General features: G+C 37.3%; 1 protein-coding gene across 6 annotated transcripts in view; it reads right to left on the bottom strand.

Annotated features, from left to right (window-relative positions):
* Positions 1 to 18,412, bottom strand: part of RYR2 (ryanodine receptor 2) — a 799,701-nt gene that overhangs the window by 152,090 nt on the left and 629,199 nt on the right. For all 6 annotated transcript variants that reach the window (XM_032137647.2, XM_032137648.2, XM_058430777.1 and 3 more), the window contains 6 exons: positions 13,250 to 13,327; positions 11,875 to 11,950; positions 6,458 to 6,581; positions 5,860 to 5,975; positions 2,573 to 2,637; positions 111 to 232 (listed from right to left, as the gene is read on the bottom strand). In XM_032137647.2, coding sequence (XP_031993538.1) covers positions 111 to 232; positions 2,573 to 2,637; positions 5,860 to 5,975; positions 6,458 to 6,581; positions 11,875 to 11,950; positions 13,250 to 13,327 — 581 coding nt within the window. The remainder of the gene's footprint in view (positions 1 to 110; positions 233 to 2,572; positions 2,638 to 5,859; positions 5,976 to 6,457; positions 6,582 to 11,874; positions 11,951 to 13,249; positions 13,328 to 18,412) is intronic.

The following is an 18,412-nucleotide window of genomic DNA, read 5'->3' as shown; positions in this document are numbered from 1 at the left end:
GAAATGGGTGGATACTCTCCGCACAGCCCCACTTTAGGGTCCTCAGGTTTTCTTTGCAACTGCACATACACCTAAGTCATACAACAGTGTTTATTTTTATAGCTGTTTACCTAGTCACCATTTCTTTCTCTTTGTTGGAAGCATGTCCTCCAGAGCAGAGAGGTCTGCTTGCTGCAGATAAGAAGTATAAACGATGGTTTTTGAAATACTGATCAATTAAAGGAAGAACGACCTGAAAGAAAGGAAAAGAAGACAGATCTACGTAGTGGAATCTTTCAGGGGATGAACGGGAGCTGAGGCTTTGGAGCAGTCAGAGTTCTGTTCACATGCAACAGGTCTCCTTATGTCCATGCCAGGCACGTCACAGTATGCCTCTCTTAAATCTCACTCTACCGTCTCCAGCCATAGTGGCAGGATGTGATTATGGGGAACAGAGCAAACTTGCAACAGTTTGGAATTATTCTCCATGTTTTCTCAAAATAAAATATTCTCAATGTTTTCATCTAATATAGCTCAGTGCCCAACAGACCCCAAAATAATCCATAACTACCATATGTTGAGTCTCTACTATGTGTGAACATTGCAACTGATAATAGCAACTGCTCTATAGGGTAGATGCCATCATCCCTGCATTCTGGGTATTAAATGGAAACACAGAAATGTGTGACTTACTGAAGGTCACATTGCTACTTAGTTGCCTACAAACTGTTCTTTTTACCTGGCCTTTCTTAAAGTGCACTTTCCATTTCTACCCACGTTTCATCCTGCTGGCCTTGGGCCAATTCCTTCTCCTCACTCTGTCCACTCACGTCACCTGGCCTTGTACACGCCGTTCCCTCTGTCTGGTGTGCTCTTCCCGTACTCCATATCCTATTCACTCTGGTCCTCCTGTAGATCTCAACTCAGTGGCACTTTGCCGGGTAAGTCTTTGCTGATCTCAACTAGATAAAGTCCCACATTCTGAGCTCTGATAACATCATTTGCAATTTTACATTGTATGCGTGGGACTTTGGATCAAAGTCTCTCTTTCCGGGAGCCTATGAGTTACACAAAAACAAGAAACATTTCTGGATTTGTTTCCCATTATAGCCTTCTCCTGGCCTCCAGAACTATTAACTGGTCTCTTCCATTTGTCACTGAATCCCTAGTGCTAAGGACTGTGAGGGGCCCATAGCAAGAACAAGATCGGCACTTGTATTCAAACTCAAGTCTATCTAAATATACTTCTTTTTCCTACCATGTGGTAGAGCACAGCTATATATAATGGGGACTACACCAGTTTTTATTGCTCTTCCTTGACAATTGGGAGATTGCTTGAATTTCGTGACTGGAACATAGTAGGTACTCAATATGGTAAATGAATGAATTATAGACTTAGTAGAAATTAAGCCACATTAAGCATCTGTAAACAGATGCACTAGGGGTGCTGAGTATACGGGCAACACAAGAATGTATTTTAAAGGGATAATTAGAGGCTGTGAATACAGCATCCTGATAATTGGCTACCAAGAAAGATTACAATCTCACAGAGACCGGAGATATACGTATGAATCTATCAATTGATGAATCGCTAACTATGTGCAGCCCAGGACAAACTTTGGATCTTCAAATGATTGGAACAGACTCTGAGTGCTATATTGAATGGGAAGAAGAGACAACAGAAATGGGTTTTACAGTAAAGAACATAATTTTGAAAACATACTACAAGCCAAATATTCATCAATCAAAAAGCATGCTATTTTAAAGTCCACAAAAGTTGTATTTATAGAAAATTATCTGTAATCACTGAATGCAAGTACTTTAAAAGGAAACAGACAGCAGTAATTAGGTCTTCAGGCTCACTTCAAGGTGTCCTAAACAGGAAAGCTTACCCAGGGGCATTTGTATATTCATGGCAATCCCTGGGCCATACCCTAATGCCTGACCCAGACTAGACACACAGTAAATATTGAGTAAATGCATTAAATCACTTGGAGACTTTACAACTCTTCATGTCCATCCCTTTTTGGCTGAAAAAAGTGATGAATTTTCCAGTAATATAGCAAATTCCTGATAAATCCTTATGAAATAAAATAAATAATAGCAATGGGATATATTTTGTATATAAACAATTTATCCTCTCTGATCTTCCATAAAATGGGCAGGACTAAGGTCCCGCAATATTCTATACTAAATGTTCTTATAATGTACCTATTTATGAATTAACTCAGGCTTTCCTATTTATAAAAGAAATTCTCAACTAGAAATTTTAAATCATAACAATATCCAAATGTTAAGAAATAGATATTTTTTATTCTATGTCATACAATAAAACAAAAAAAATGCAGACTGAATTAAACCTCAGATAGAACGAAGTCATTTGAAGAAGGAATGCGGTAGGGAATGCAGAGTTAAAGTCTGACCAAGAATGCTGGGAAGATGATTCATGCAGTTATTTTCATGCCACAGAATATTTACGTGCAGTGAAATACACATTTGTAGATAAGCATGTTCTGAAAAGGGCAACGATCTAATGAGTAGGGTATGTAAACAAACATATTGAAGCGAAAACAAGATAGATTGTATACTGTACTTTTGCAAAGAACTTGATTTCTTGTTCATAAGGGAAATGTTCTCCTTTGCCTCTGCTGCCACCATCTGTAGATTTGAAGAGTTTTTAGGTAAATGCTGCACTGGAAACATTGCAAGATATTCATCCATAACGCAAAGGTTAGAAGGCATTGCTAAATGTATTATCCCGCTAAACTGAACGTAAAAAGCCTACCAAAAATACAAAGGCAAACTTTGGCAGTGCCATTAAAAATAAAAGGATTTTTAATACCCAAATCGAAATTTAAAAAGCTATTGAGGACAGCCCATAGTTGTGGTTAGAAACACAAACACATTTGTGTAGCTTTGAGATCTTATTGACATAGAGAGGGGAAAATGGAATAGAATAAAGTAAAAATCCCACATTTTCAGTAGCCTTTAAGAAAAGAAGCTCACTGGGGAAGAGGACAGTGAGTGTAAACTGAATAAACGTAATTGGTTAGATATTAACCCTGGCCTCTAATAATAAAGATTGCCTCTTGGTGTGACCGAAAGTTAAAGCTCCTCAATTTAAGATACAAATGAAAAAACTGCAGGAAGTCAGGATCTGGGATGAGGAGGAGGACAGCAATTTTAATATTAGGTTAGCAGATTAGCATTCCGCTAAAGAATAAAGAAATTTTGACCTATGTCAAAAGATAATTTTCATAAGTGAAGCGAAAACATCCAAGTTTTCCCCATGGTTTAGAAAATGATCCAAGGTCAAGAATTGATTAACCTAATTCATTTAGCTTAGAAGGTGGCCTTTCTTACCTCCTTCATGCATATGGAAAAGGTTCATGCATATATTAATAGACGAGGTAACAATAAACTATAATAACAACGATGGCATGCAGAACATATTGGAGAGCTAAAGAATTCAGAATTGGATATCAGGTTTTAGTAAAATTTGTAAGCAGAGCTTCCCGTTATTTAAGAGCCAAGCTGACTTTTGCTTGAAGAAGTTATTTTGCAAATAATAATAATAATAACTTGAGATAATAGTTTATCAAATTTTAGACAAAAATACAATTTGTAGGAAACTTATGCAATTATTTTGCAATATCAGAATGCTCTTCCCATGAACCAGTAAAAGAAAATTACGGTTTTTTAACACTTGCAAATTTCATTTGCATGGCACTTTGGCATTTGAATCTCTCTTAAGCACATTATGCAAAATGGCTGGATTCATATAAGAGACTTTTTCATATAAAGTTATGTCAAGATAAAATTTTGTACACAGCCAAATCTGCTCATATTTCAATGAATTAAATAGGAAATGTCTTTTACTACATTTAAAAAAAATGTTTATGTGCCAAATGTGAAAAACATGTGGAGAGAATACAATCTATGGTACAATACAGAAATTAGAAAAAGGCATACGCATATTTTTACTACCACAATTAACTTAGGTCTAGGAATGGCTACATTAGAGATGTGCTACAAAATCACCAAAGTGAAGGATAAAAGGAGAAGGCAATATAGCAGTTTCACTTGCGATAACAATGAAAGATGGAAATTAAAATAAACACGGTATTGACAATCACAGCTCGATCCGCTCCTCGAACAGAGTTATTGTACCTAATTTGCCCTGGCCAAGCCATCTGAAAACGGTACATACAGCATCAGGAATTGTGAAAAAGGTTATTTGGTTGGGCTCTGTCGTTGTAGCCTACTTTCTCTCCTGTGCTCTGTTTATAAGGCCCTCTACCCTGTGGATAGAATGAAATGTGTCAAGTGGGTGGATGTACCCTGGCGCAAGATTCTCACCACCCCCATACATGAAAACCGTAGTAGGTAGTTTATTCAGCAATTTGAATAAAGTGTGAATAATACCTAAACATATTTCTTCCCTTCAAATTGGTGTTTGTGCTCTCCAATGTGAAGGTAAAAAACAAATAACTTTCTTGTTCCTTTCTCCAAATGATGACTCTTTCTTTCTCTCCTGTCCCTTGTTTCTCCAAAAACAAGACTGGATATTGGAGTTGCTACCCCTATTGGATCCGTCCAAACGTGGATCAGAAATTGCAATATTTAGCTTTGTGTGTAAAAGCTTCAATAATTCACCCCTACCTCATTTTTGTTCTTTGGTTAAATTTCATTAATTCAGATTAATTTAGCTACATATCAGGATAAGTCAGGAATCATATCTTAAAAAATTGTTAGTTATATGAGTCATAGAGCGATTACGGATTATAAATAAGCTCGTAGTGTAAGCTTTTAAGAAAAAGAAGTGCTCGAAGAGAGCAATAATACAGTATTTGAACTGTAGAGGCAGGTTGAAAGAGAAGTCAATTGTTTATGAGAACGATGCTCAATTGGAAAATCTTTAATCACATTTAGGATACAAGAGGCCAGAAAGAAGAAAATACCAGAGCTCTAATTTCTACAAACTTTAATCTGATGCTATGGCAGAAACTAGATTTACATCCTAAGACAAGCAGCAGCTAAGGGATCCAAGATGAATGGTCCCAGAGGAAAGGTGTTGAATGACAAAAGGAGTGAGTGTTAAAAACAAAGAGAAAACCTCGAGAACACGAATGAAAATAAATGAATAACCGCCAGAAGAGCACACTACTTTCAAAAGGGAACAAATTGGAATTCCTTCCATCATATTACTACGCAGTGGCTGGAAGGTGCTCTGACATTAATGTAAGCAATTAACAAGTCGAATTTTAATTCAACAATATGGGAGGACCACAACATAACAGAAGTGACTGGAGGCTGCTTTGATCATCTGTGCTGAATCTAAGACTTAAAAGAATGAGGTTTTAAAAATTTTGAGACAGCACTGGGCCAGACGGGGAAGAGGTCTTTCATTGTACCCTAAGAGCAATAATAAAGTATTCTGCACTGCAGTTACTCTAGCATTAACGTGTTTCCCTGCAAAGCCTAAACTCAAAGCCTCTATAGTGCTTAGAAATTTTGAAAAGCCATAGTTTTGGAAGTTTTTCTTATGAGTAGAGCCATTGATTTCATAGGCAAGATTTAACTCTACCTTAAAATTCTGATGTCCTTCCAATGTATCTTTCAAAATGAAAAAAAAAAATAAATGCCAATAAAAATTATAAGGAGAATAACTTATATGTTAGATTTTTAAAAGTTCACAGACTTTACCCACTCCCCAAGAACTTATTCATCCATTGACTGTTGAACTCTACTTAGTAGTAGGATGAGTAGATGGGTTTATACCATCACAAATAGCTCAGCAGCCTGTGTTGTTCTAGATCCTGATGTAAACATTAAAAACAACAAACACTGGGCTATTAGCAATGGGACTATGGTACCTACCAAACTCCAGGATATACTGATGGGCTTCATCCACATAGCGAATGAGTTGTTGGAGGAAACTATAGGCAAACCGTTTCTCAATAGAAGGCGTGTCCAGTTCCAGGTCCTTAAATCCTCTGGAACAGCAAAAATGAAAATGGGAAAGCAATTTGTACAAAGCTCTTAGACGGTAAAATTGTGTGCGTGTATATATATACATATATGTTTATATATATATATATAAATTTTGAAGTTTATCTAATGTTATTGTAGCTCAAAGAAAAAGTAAGATTTAACCTATAAAGAATATTTTGCATACGATATAAAGCTTCAGTGAATAACGAAGTGTTGCATTTACAAAAACAGATTGTGATTTTTTGCCTGGGGATTTTGCCTAAATGATGGATGGTGATTTAATAGATGTAGCAAGAGGAGCTTAGTCATGTGGCACACAGCCAGGAGTGTTAATGTTTCTGATGTGTGTATTTTAAACATATTAAATAGTACCTCAAAAGTGTCAACAGATCATTGAATTCATTTTCAGCTTTAAATATGATGGAGATATTTAAATATTCACTCTTATGAAAAGAGTGTGCACTTAGGGTATGTGTACTTTTACCTGGATACAGCATATCCATTGATCTGCAAGAACTTGAGGATGTCCTGTGCTTTTTCTCTATCCTTGGCTTTCTCTTTGGCCGTCAGTGTATCATAGGGCACCAGCAGAGGATGGTTTCCCCCTCCTAAGAGTATGTCAGGACAAGAACACAGCACAGTAATTTGAAAAGAATCGGAGACGAGACACAGATATATAATTGGACCACACTATACAACTTTTCATATCCTTTAATAATACACAGAGCATATAAGACTCTTCTGCCTCTACTGCCTTTAATGTTTCAATTAATTCAGAAAAACTACTCAAAGAAAGACTGTGCATATGCCTTCTAAGAGGCAGTTAAAACATGAACATGCATGCATTTGTAATACTAAGTGACAATAATATCAGCACTCGCCAATGAGAGGGAAGAAGCTGTATTCTCTTCTCTGTTCAAAGCAATTCTGAATGTGGAGAGTGGAAATAAATGCTAAATCATACTTCGCTGGATTTAGAAAAGTTATAAAGCATGTTTCAGGGGTTATGCTTCATTTGCTGCCCCACAGAGAGAAGAGAAAAAGTCTTAAATATGGAATTTTTATTATATCTCTCAGATCAGAGAGTACTTCATAGTCACATTATTTATAAATACACGAAACCATATGTAGATGTGCTACATTAAAAGTGGATCACTCTTAAGTGTCTAATACTTGACTTTAAACCATGTGGGCAAGTACATTTTAGCAAGAGTCTGGATTTCTAGTATACTTATCCTGATAATACCTACTAAAAGTAGTCTTTCTTCCAGATTTAAAAATTCTAGAAAATATGTAAATTTAAAAAAACTAATAAGGAGAAAAACCTTTCTTTTTTTTTTTTGGAGAAGGAGTCTCGCTCTTTCACCAGGCTGGAGTGCAGTGGCGCGATCTCGGCTCACTGCAGGCTCCGTCCCCCGAAAAACCTTTCTAAAATTATAAATTATGTAAAAATTTTGGTTAAAATTTTGCAAAAATTATAAAAAAATTAAACTGTTAGTTTCAGATGTAAAGATCTGATACAAAGAATGCTATTAAAACAGCAGCAAACTGAATAGCATGGTGTGCCTCACGTTTAACATTCATAAAACATGTATGGTAATAGATATTGTGTGGGAGGCTGAACTACCCTGAAATACAACTGCTAAGGGAATTCCAGGAAGAATAATTGAGAATAAATATTGTTTGAATTGTAACAACATAACCCTATGAAATCAGTTTCCAATATAGTTTAGCCAGGAGCTACTGCAACAATCACAAATGTTGAATTAACCCTACACAATACATAAGCAAGCAAAGGAGGAAGTATCTGCTTCCCCAGCGCTGGCTTTGACTGAGAGCGCCATCTACAGACACGCAATCGCCCACTGAACTTTTATACCATTAGGTGACACTGTGCTATCATACATGCAAGGTGGTGGTCAAGAACTACCAAGCTAACAAATACTAACCATAGAAAGGAATTCAGGTACTTCACAGTATATTAATAATATCAAGCACAAACAGTTGTCAGAAGACAATAATAACAAACACTTGTGAACAGCAGAGGGTATAGACTATGTTGCTAAGTTTAGTAGAAACCAAATTTGACTTTTGTCCTAATCAAAGATATAATTAAACAGGACACTTTATAAGGATACTATAATTAACAACAATTTATTATATCTTTTCAAATAGCTACAAGAGCAGTTTTTGAATGCTCCCAACACAAAGAAATATAAATGTCTGAGGTGATGGATAGGCTAATTACCCTCATTTGATCATTACACATTGTATACATGGATGCAAATATCACACTGTACCTCATATAGACAATTATGTATCAGTTAAAAATAAAAGCAAAAATCTTTTTAAAATCAAGCATCGAATTCCATCACCCTAATTTAATCAACCATCACCTAGTTTGAACTCCATCACTGCATTTAGTCCTAGAGAATGCTATTAATTTGGCAACTTAATTTGTAATCAGTGATTTTGGGGCCACATACCAATAAGTTATTGTGGGGGAGGTGGGGAGAGAAAGAGAAAGATGCTTTAAAGAGGTCTATAATTTAAAAATCCTGAGAATGCAAAGTACCCACTAACTCTGAAACTCTTCTCACTCTATTCGACCTTCATTGAACTAGATGGCGAAGGGATCTGAAAGCCGCCAGGTGACTGAAATCTACGTGCTCACTGTGCCTCTAACTAGCAGTGTGACCGTGGACATTTACGTTGCTCCTCCACCCTCAACTTTCCCATTTGTGATATGGGTGTAGCCATCTTGTGCTGAAGGAAATCAGCTACATGGAGAGGTAAATGAATGAGCAGTAATTCTGAGGATATTACCAAACATACCAGCACGGACTCGTGAACTCATTCATACTAAAGGGTAGAAAAACGCTTGACACCAGTGGGCTGTCTGTGGCTTAACAACAGATGACCATGGTACAAAATACTTGAAGTGGCCGTGGAAAAATAACATTTTTTACTAATTTGGGAGCACTAATCATACTTTTTTGGACTTACACTCCTTTATTTCTATTAACTCCTTATGGCATCTGATTTTCCCTCAGACTTTTCTAGATTCCAAAAGAGCACTGAGGATCAGATGACTAAGGCAAGCAAAAGAGACATTTTTCTCCTGATTTTCCTAAAGCAGATTCGTCTTCTCTGCACAGAGGCAGGGATGATAAAAGAGAGAAGAGAACGGGTGAAAACAAAACTGTGCAGCTTTGGCCCTGATTCCTTTTTTTTTTTTTTTAATCTCGGCTCACTGCAAGCTCCACCTCCCGGGTTCACGCCATTCTCCTGCCTCAGCCTCTCCGAGTAGCTGGGACTACAGGCGCCCGCCACCACGCCTGGCTAATTTTTTGTATTTTTAGTAGAGACGGGGTTTCACCGTGGTCTCGATCTCCTGACCTGGTGATCCGCCCGCCTCGGCCTCCCAAAGTGCTGGGATTACAAGTGTGAGCCACCGCGCCCGGCCTGGCCCTGATTCTTTTAGTGTTTCTGACTTCTCATTTCTATTTCTCTCTCTCTCTCTTACACACACACACACACACACACACACACACACACACACACCCAGGCACCAAGACATTGGGTGGTGACAGATTCCTCTCACCTATCTCTTATTGGCAGTGGGAGTAGAGCTGGCAGGATGCAACTGCCTACAACTGTTGGCTGTAAGGATCCTCCACTATTGATGTCTCTGAGTGAGAAAACAACTTTTGAAAAAAAGACACACGTCGTTTCTGCTCTGAAACTGGCCACAGTCTGTAACCTATCTTCTATGCCCAAGACTCATTTCTCTGGTTTGCTAATCTCAATAACCTAAAAGCCAGGATCCAGACTGTATATTTCAACACCTTTCCCACTGGTCTGCCATTTTGGTTCTAAACTAGTTCCTCTTTTAAAATGAGATCCATACGTGCAGTAAGAGAATTAAAGACTGCGAGGACTGATTTCCCCTACCTCACCACTTAGTCTGCTGCAACTAGGTTAGTTTCCCAACTACAGAACATAAATTTGAGCCAGTACAAGTTGTCTGCAGAAGTACGGATGTGCCATTTACGAGTGGTATGACTTGAAGAAAACGTCGATCTGGCTCAGAAATTTAAATAATGATGATTTTCTATCATGCTTATTTAGAAAAGCATATAGGTTGAGTATGTCTAATCTAAAAATCTGAAATCCAAATGTTCCAAAATCAGAAACTTTTTGAGTGTCCACATGATGCTCAAAGGAAACACTTATTGGAGCATTTAAGATTTTGGATTTGGGAATTGGGATGCTGAACCAGTAAGTATATGCAAATATTTTAAAAATCTGAAAAAAATCTCAACTTTCAAACAGTTTTGGTTCCAAACATTTTGGGTAAAGGATAATCAACTTGTAATAAGAGAGCTGCTTATTATTTTTAATTTAACTCTACCACAGTGACTGAAACATAGTTTAAAAAAAAGAACATATTTTTTCATGTAATCTGCTCATGTAATAAGCAGTGATTTTGTTTACCAGTTATGTGGGCAACGCCCTGTCAAGAATTTCACAAAACAAAACTCTGTGACTCATTTGCCATCCATCCATTCATCCATGAATCCATGAGCCAAACAATGAATTAACCATTCATTTAACAAACATTTATGGGGTGGTTTTAGAATACAGGCATATTATCCTTGAGCAGCATTTTGAAATAGGCAGTTAAAAATGTGGAATCTTAGGCCGGGCGCGGTGGCTCACGCTTGTAATCCCAGCACTTTGGGAGGCCGAGGCGGGCGGATCACCAGGTCAGGAGATCGAGACCACGGTGAAACCCCGTCTCTACTAAAAATACAAAAAATTAGCCGGGCGTGGTGGCGGGCGCCTGTAGTCCCAGCTACTCGGAGAGGCTGAGGCAGGAGAATGGCGTGAACCCGGGAGGTGGAGCTTGCAGTGAGCCGAGATTGCGCCACTGCACTCCAGCCTGGGCGACAGAGCGAGACTCCGTCTCAAAAAAAAAAAAAAAAAATGTGGAATCTTTTCTTTTCCTCTCTGTGACCAATCCTAATTTGTGTTACTCTGTTTCCTAGTGCTTGGTGCCAGGTACCATCCTTCCATATCACAGCTTTACCTTTCACCATGAAATATGCCCACTTTCAAAGTCTTCTCCCCCTCTACATTTTTACCTAGTCAAATAAATAAAAAGTAGAAGATTTATTGGCACCTGTAAGTATACAATAAGGATTACAAAAGAAATAAATGTTGTGGCCCTGAGCTCGAAAATAATATATTCCTATTGGGGGAAAGAAAACCATATAGGAAGTCATTAACGACAGCGCATATGCACGCGCACACACACACACCACATTATAAACATATGTGTATAGACTAATGGCAAATAAATAATGTTGAAAGATATCATCAGTGTAGCACACATTACATTGAAGAAAATATTTATGCAAATAAATTTTAAAAGACTTGAGAAATAACTAAGAGAACATTAGTTCATTTAGTATTTGAATAAAAAAACGGGAAAAGTGCAAGCAAAAGCATGTAAGAGTAACATAGCTGGACTAGACAAAAGAGGCTGAGATAGGAAATAAAAAGGGGTGAGATAGGAGATATTTAAGTTGGGGAAGAGAGTCAGGGAGGGAAGTCTAAGTCATTCATAGAGCAACTCAGATATCAGGATGAGAAGTATAGAAATCTATAAGCTAAAATGGGTAAAAGAAAGCTGTCAAAATTCTGAGACACAAGAAAATATATACTAGCCACTAGGAAATTACAGCATTTCCAACTTCAATCTGTTATAGGCACATTTAAACCATTCTAATTTTTAAAAGTTATAATAAGCTCTTATGCTAAAAAGACTACTTCATCCATATACTCATGTAATTGAACTCTGATTATTTTTTAATAAACGTTTTTAGAAAATATTACCTTTGGACTCTAACTCCATTTTCTTTTTCTTTGCCCATATATTATGGTAGTTTTCAGCCATCATTTCTGCCATAGCCTTAAATGAACAAAAGTATTTATTATTTCAATAAGTAAAAAAGGATAATATTGCTTTCTAATATGTATTATTAGATACCTTAAAAGGAATAACTCATATAGTATTAGTGCTATGATACATATAAAAGACAATCAAACACTCTTCTTTAGAATCTGAATCTCAGAGAATTGTAAGGATTTGCAATATTACACAGTAACTAAACAGCAGATGAGAATGGTCATTGTTATTCATAATGTTTGAAGACATTAATTCAACAATGAAACCAAAATAGCTATGGACTTCAGAAAAAAAATTTGTATTTACAAGTTCTTGTTTTAATTTCCAAAGCCTTAAAAATGACCTAAACCTTATTTAACTTGAATATGGAGAATGTTAGATGGACAGTCAAAGATTTGATTTCTAAATCAATCTCTGTCCAAACTAGGTGAGAGATCTTAGACTAGCCAAGTTGATCTTTCTGTGACCTTTTGGATTTTGATAAGATTACCTCCTAGATTCTTTTTACATTTGATTTTCAAGTTTACTGTGTCATTTTAATACGTTCATATGGGAGCAATAACAAATGGCAAACCAAACAATTTAACAATATGTAAATTTTATATTTACGTCCTTATTTCTCTTGGAACAATACAGTTACCAACAATGCGAATATGTTATTTGAACACCATATTGACCTATTAACTTTATGTCTCAAGGCAATAAATTTTATCTTACTTTCGAATCTGCTATTTCAAAGTAGGTTCCTTGGTGACAAAAAAAGAACAGATGAGACTATGAACGGAGCAAGCAAATACAATCAATTTCTCTGGAAAAACTTAAAAGAAGGTGGCCCTTGCGCCGAGCATTATTAACTATTTACTCTCTTCTCACACACAACGATTTAACATAGAGATTTTTAAATGGCTATTATCTTTAAGGAAAATACGTTATATGGCTGAAACACCCTAGAAAAAGTTGTATCAACTTTTTTTTTTTCTTTGAGAGGGAGTCTCACTCTGTCACTCAGACTGGAGTGCAGTGGTGCGATCTCGGCTCACTGCAACCTCTGCCTCCCAGGTCCGAGCGATTCTCCTGCCTCAGCCTCCCAAGTAGCTGGGACTATAGGCACGTGCCACCACACCCAGCTATCAATTTTGATAGTATTAAAAAATTAGACTATATAATCTATAAATTCTGTGGATCCATTATAGATCGCCACATTCAAATAAACCATGCTGCGAAATATATGCAGGAAAGTATTACGTTATGCTTCTTAAAAATTAAATTTGGAGACTATTTTTAAAAGTTAATAGTACTTACATGCAGGTCTCTACATAGTGTAACATTGCTCATGTCAATGGCCCGGGGACTGTAACCATGGGCAGCGTCTACAGAAACCTAGATCATTTGTGTGAAAAAACAGTGCCTCATGAAAAACCTCGTGAAGAGAGACTTAACTTATACTTTAAAAATACAGCACAAATTTCCAAACATAGTGTTTCCTTAGATAGAACTGGCAAGTTTCTATACAAAATGATTTGTAAACACATCTTGCACATTAAAATTATATTTGGGTGTCTGAAAATGATTTATGATTGATAATTCTGAAAATTGCCTATCAGAATTTGATGTATTGTGCAATGAATCCAAAATTCTGAAACATTATCTTATGCAGAGGACCGTTACATTTTTGAGTTTCTTACAAATCCAAGTTGGCTGCAATGAAATTTACTCTTCCTCACGCAAGCAAGAGTTAATCAAAGACGTCAATATTTATAAATGTCTTGATGGGTCCAATGTTAGGATAAAGTATAACCAACTTTTAAATTATAATAGTGTATCATATAGTATTCAATAATGCACTTGGAAATCCTCGAGGAAGAGACTCCTTTAATTGCTGAATTAAAGCTTTTAAAAAATGAAATATACCTCTTCATCAATTTTAAGGAAGTTTCACTAACCATCCTGGGCACTTACCTCCTTCCACCCAATGGCATATTATGTGAAAGTGTACCACAGAAATGAGCTCTGGTTCCTGCTTATAAATCTAAAACTGTATCTTGATATTTTCCATAATTGTGTATATTCTCTATTCTCTCATTAAAAATGCACAAACAAAAAGCAAACTAAAACAAAATGAAAATATAGCTCATTATCATGCTTGTACAATAAAAGTGAGTGTAACATATGCTATAACTAATAACAGGCTCATGAGCAATACTTAGTTTTGACGGCACCCTGGCTTCTGTGCCTTCACCATGAGGACACTGTTCAAACCTTGCTCAAAGAAGGCAAACACCATGGTGGAATGAATCCAGCTTTCTCTGTACCTCACTTCTGTTTTCTGAGCATCACTCCCTTTTTATCTATAAACAATATCCAGCCGCATGGCAGCCCCAGACTCACTGGACCTCTCCTGGTTTCAGGGACTGCCACTGGTTCTTTGTTCAATTAAACTGTTTAATTTGTCTGAAGTTTTCCTTTTTTTTTTTTTTTTTGAGACAGTCTCGCTCTATCACCAGGCTGGAGTGCAGTGGCACAATCTTGACTCACTGCAACCTCTGCCTCCCAGGTTCAAGCGATTCTCCTGCCTCAGCCTCCCGAGTAGCTGGGATTACAGGCACGTGTCACCAAGCCCAGCTAATTTTTGTATTTTTAGTAGAAATGGGGTTTCACCATATTGGCCAGGATGGTCTCGAACTCCTGACCCTGAGATCCACCCGCCTCGGCCTCCCAAAGTGCTGGGATTACAGGCGTGAGCCACCATGCCCAGCCTGAAGTTTTTCTTTTAATATGCTAAATAGGCCACCAGCCTCAAAGGCTGGTATGAAATTAGGTAATGGATGTAAAATCCTTAGCAAAGTGCCCGACACAAAGAAATGGATGAGGAATTTTAGTAAATGGCTATTCTCATTGTTAGTATACTATCATTATCACTACTACCACCATAACTGCTATCAACACCATAGTTCCCATACAGTTGTAGTGAGGAGTGGGTGAACATATTTGGGAGTCATAATTTTGCCCACCACAACATACAAAATCAAAGTCATTATTCTCTCCTTGCTGTCCCCAGCACTCCTTTGGTCTTTACCTCACCTAATACAGCTATTGATTTGGGGACACAAGCTAGAATCCATGGCAACCATCTCGGGTTACTCCCCTTCATCTATTGTCATGTCTATGTCCCCACCCAAATCTCCTCTTGAATTGTAGCTCCCGTAATTCCCTCACGTTGTGGGGGGAACCCAGTGGGAGATAACTGAATCATGGGGGCATTTTCCTCTATACTGTGCTCGTGGTGGTGAATAAGTCTCACAGGATCTGGTGGTTTCATAAGGGGAAACCCCTCTCACTTGGCTCCTCATTCTTCTCGTCTGCCACCATGTGAGATGTGCCTTTCACCTTCCACCATGAGTGTGAGGCCTCCACAGCCACGTGGAACTGTGAGTCCATTGAACCTCTTTCTTTTGAAAACTGCCCAGTTTCAAGTATGTTGTTTACTTCCCCCATTAGAATGTAAGCTCCTTGACAGCAGAGATTTTTGTCCATTTCGTCACTGATCTATCTGAAAAGCTTAGAACAATGCAGTGTACATAACAGGTGCTCAATAAGTATCTGTTGAAGGAATGAATGCATCATTCTTCTATCCTATCTTGTATTTTAGTTCTAGATGAGAAACACATTCCAAAAGCTTCATTCTAATCTCTCTTCCCCTTCCGGGTTATAAGCTTATTTTTCATTTGTTTTAAATAGTTTCTATCCTACATTTGCAGTACTGAAAAACGGATACAAGGTAAGAAATTGGAATTTGGGAGTAAATAATTGTTGAAAACCTGTGGGATACGCCTGAAATTGTCAGAAATGTTTTTTGCTGTTTTCTTTAGCATCCCTACCAAGGAGGGGGTCAAAATCCACCCAGTTAACCCCTCTCCAATCAGCTTCTTGTAACTTCTAACAGCCCTTATATACTCTATTGTATATTCCCTCAAGGTGATACTGGCATTATTCATGCCCTTATGTTTGTCTTACATATGCAAATTATAAAACCCTAAGTGGGCAGTAAATTTCCTGAGATCAGGATTCATGTCTTCCTGTGGTATTCATGGTAAACAAAGGACATTCGTCAGGTTATTGATCCACATAAAGATAATAAGGACAAATATTATGGCTCACCTATATTGAAATATATGCCAGTTATTCTTTTAAGTGATTGATAAGCATCATAACCAGAACACTTACAACATTCTTTCAAAGCCGATGAGCATACCAGCTTCATTTTAAAAATGAGAAAACTGCAGCATATAGAGGTTAACCAGTTTGCCCAAGCTCACAATACCAGCTAGGTACTCATGGGTGAGACCAGAATGTCAACCCAGGCTTGGCTGTGCCAGATACTGCCATTAATCATGGGCCACTTGTGTGTCCCTGAGGGAGTGCTAAGCCCCAGTGAAAAAAAGCTGAGGAATTCAGGCTCAGAATCACATCTACACATGATCTTCACTCATCCATTTATATTCCTTATATAAAATGATGCTATAAAAAGTGTTCCCTTAGTCAGAAGAGTTTATACACGATAGAAAATTGCTTTATAATCACATAGGAAATCAGTAACATAAAAAAAGACAAAGAAGTTTAACAAGATGATAGTTGAAAAAGCAAACGCTATAAGGTAAGTAATGGAGAAATGACAATCTATGTTAACATGTCAAATAATCTTGGTTTATGATTAAAAAATCTTTGGGCGAAAATAATGGCAAGAGTTATAAATAGACCTGTGGCCTTTGGTATATATTGCTCCCCATTTCTGAGGCTTATAGAAATATTCTTTCTTTCCCACCTACAGGCCGAAGTGCTACAAACACAAATATACTCTTTCATTTACCACTCATGAGATGCTCTCAATAAATGCTCTCCACAAAAATATTGACATAACAATAGTAACAATAAGAATTCACATTTAACGGGGCAAAGGGAGATCAACTATCCAAAGGTACATTTTTAGAAAGTAGCACTACCAGGATTTAAGCCCAAGTGGTGAAATTCCATAGCCCTTCCTCTTATCTCATAAACTGTGCCTCTGGCACAAGCATCACCTAATATTTTGAAATCACATACGAGATTCAAGAATGAATTTCAAAAATCACATGTCACTGTAAAAATCACTAAGTCATGAGAGATGGTTCCACGGGTTAATAGGGTCTATTAAGGGCTTACTATTAGAACAAAAAGGAGAAAGAGAAAGAGGAGCGATATAAAATATATACGATTTTAAATTAGAGTACATAATTTTTGCTATTAAGGGCAGTGGGAGAATCTACCTTATTTTTCATGAAGCCTAAAGTCACCTCCATTTGTAGTAATTTCTTATTTCTTATCTACCTTACAGAATAATTTAAAAAAAATCATCCCTTTCTCTACACTGTGTAGTGCCTTATACATATCACTAGTCCCACTCTTACCATACCATGCTGTAGTAGGTTTAACTTGACCTTATCTAACACTATTTTATGATTTTTAGGATTAGAATTGTCTCGCTGTCTTTGTATTCTTATTACCTAGTATGCAGTTTGTGCTCAGCATTTGTTGAAACAGATTAAAATAAAAGCTAATCTACTTAGAAAACCACATAGACAAAAAAATAGATAAAATACACTTTTACAGCTTCCATCCATATATGATACATCCCAAAGACAACAGAATGTAAAATATGCCCAAATCAGAACTCAATTTATTTAAAAATATATTTCAAATATGGAGCATGTGAAGCACATGCTGTTAGATCCTCATTTTTTTTCAAAAATGATATTTGTGTAAATAGCAATAATAAACAATATCTGGTATAAACCGCATACATAGTGAGCTGAGGGGTCAGGAAAAGAATAATGACAGATTTAGCTCCCAGGAGAAATGAGGGGGTCAAAGGCAAGCAGCTCACATGACCTTGTGACTAAATGTTAACGGGTGGTATTTGGTGTCCTCCCTGAACTCTAGCTTTTCCACATCAAGGCTGTGCCTTACTCTTGCCACCTTGAGCACCGAAGACCTATGGGTAGAGCCTTGCTTGTTGGTCGAACTCCTTTGACATGGTCCAGCAGCAACATCTTCTGTGAATTCTTCCTCTGCCTGTGTGGCTGTCTACCTTCCCTCTGCAGACAGGAGCACCCTTGTGCCTTCTAGATCTGGATCATGACTGTCTGAACACCCTACACTTTCCTAGGAATCAACCCTCAGATCCCACTGGAAATGAGAAGAAAGCTCTATGGACAAACTAGCTGTAGCAAATGAACATGACGTACTGTTTTCATTAGGAAAACTTCAGGACCTTACAACTGGTTACTTCTTCTTCTTCTTTTAAATTTTTTATTATACTTTAAGTTCTGGGGTACATGTGCAGAACGTGCAGGTTTGTTACATAGGTATACACGTGCCATAGTGGTTTGCTGCACCCATCCACCCGTCATCTATATTAGGTATTTCTCT

The sequence above is a fragment of the Hylobates moloch genome, unplaced genomic scaffold (genome assembly GCF_009828535.3).
Source record: "Hylobates moloch isolate HMO894 unplaced genomic scaffold, HMol_V3 SCAFFOLD_18, whole genome shotgun sequence".
In the NCBI taxonomy this organism is placed as follows: Eukaryota; Metazoa; Chordata; class Mammalia; order Primates; family Hylobatidae; genus Hylobates; species Hylobates moloch.
The sequence above is the reverse complement of the archived record's forward strand: the minus strand, read 5'-3'. Positions and strand labels throughout refer to the sequence as shown.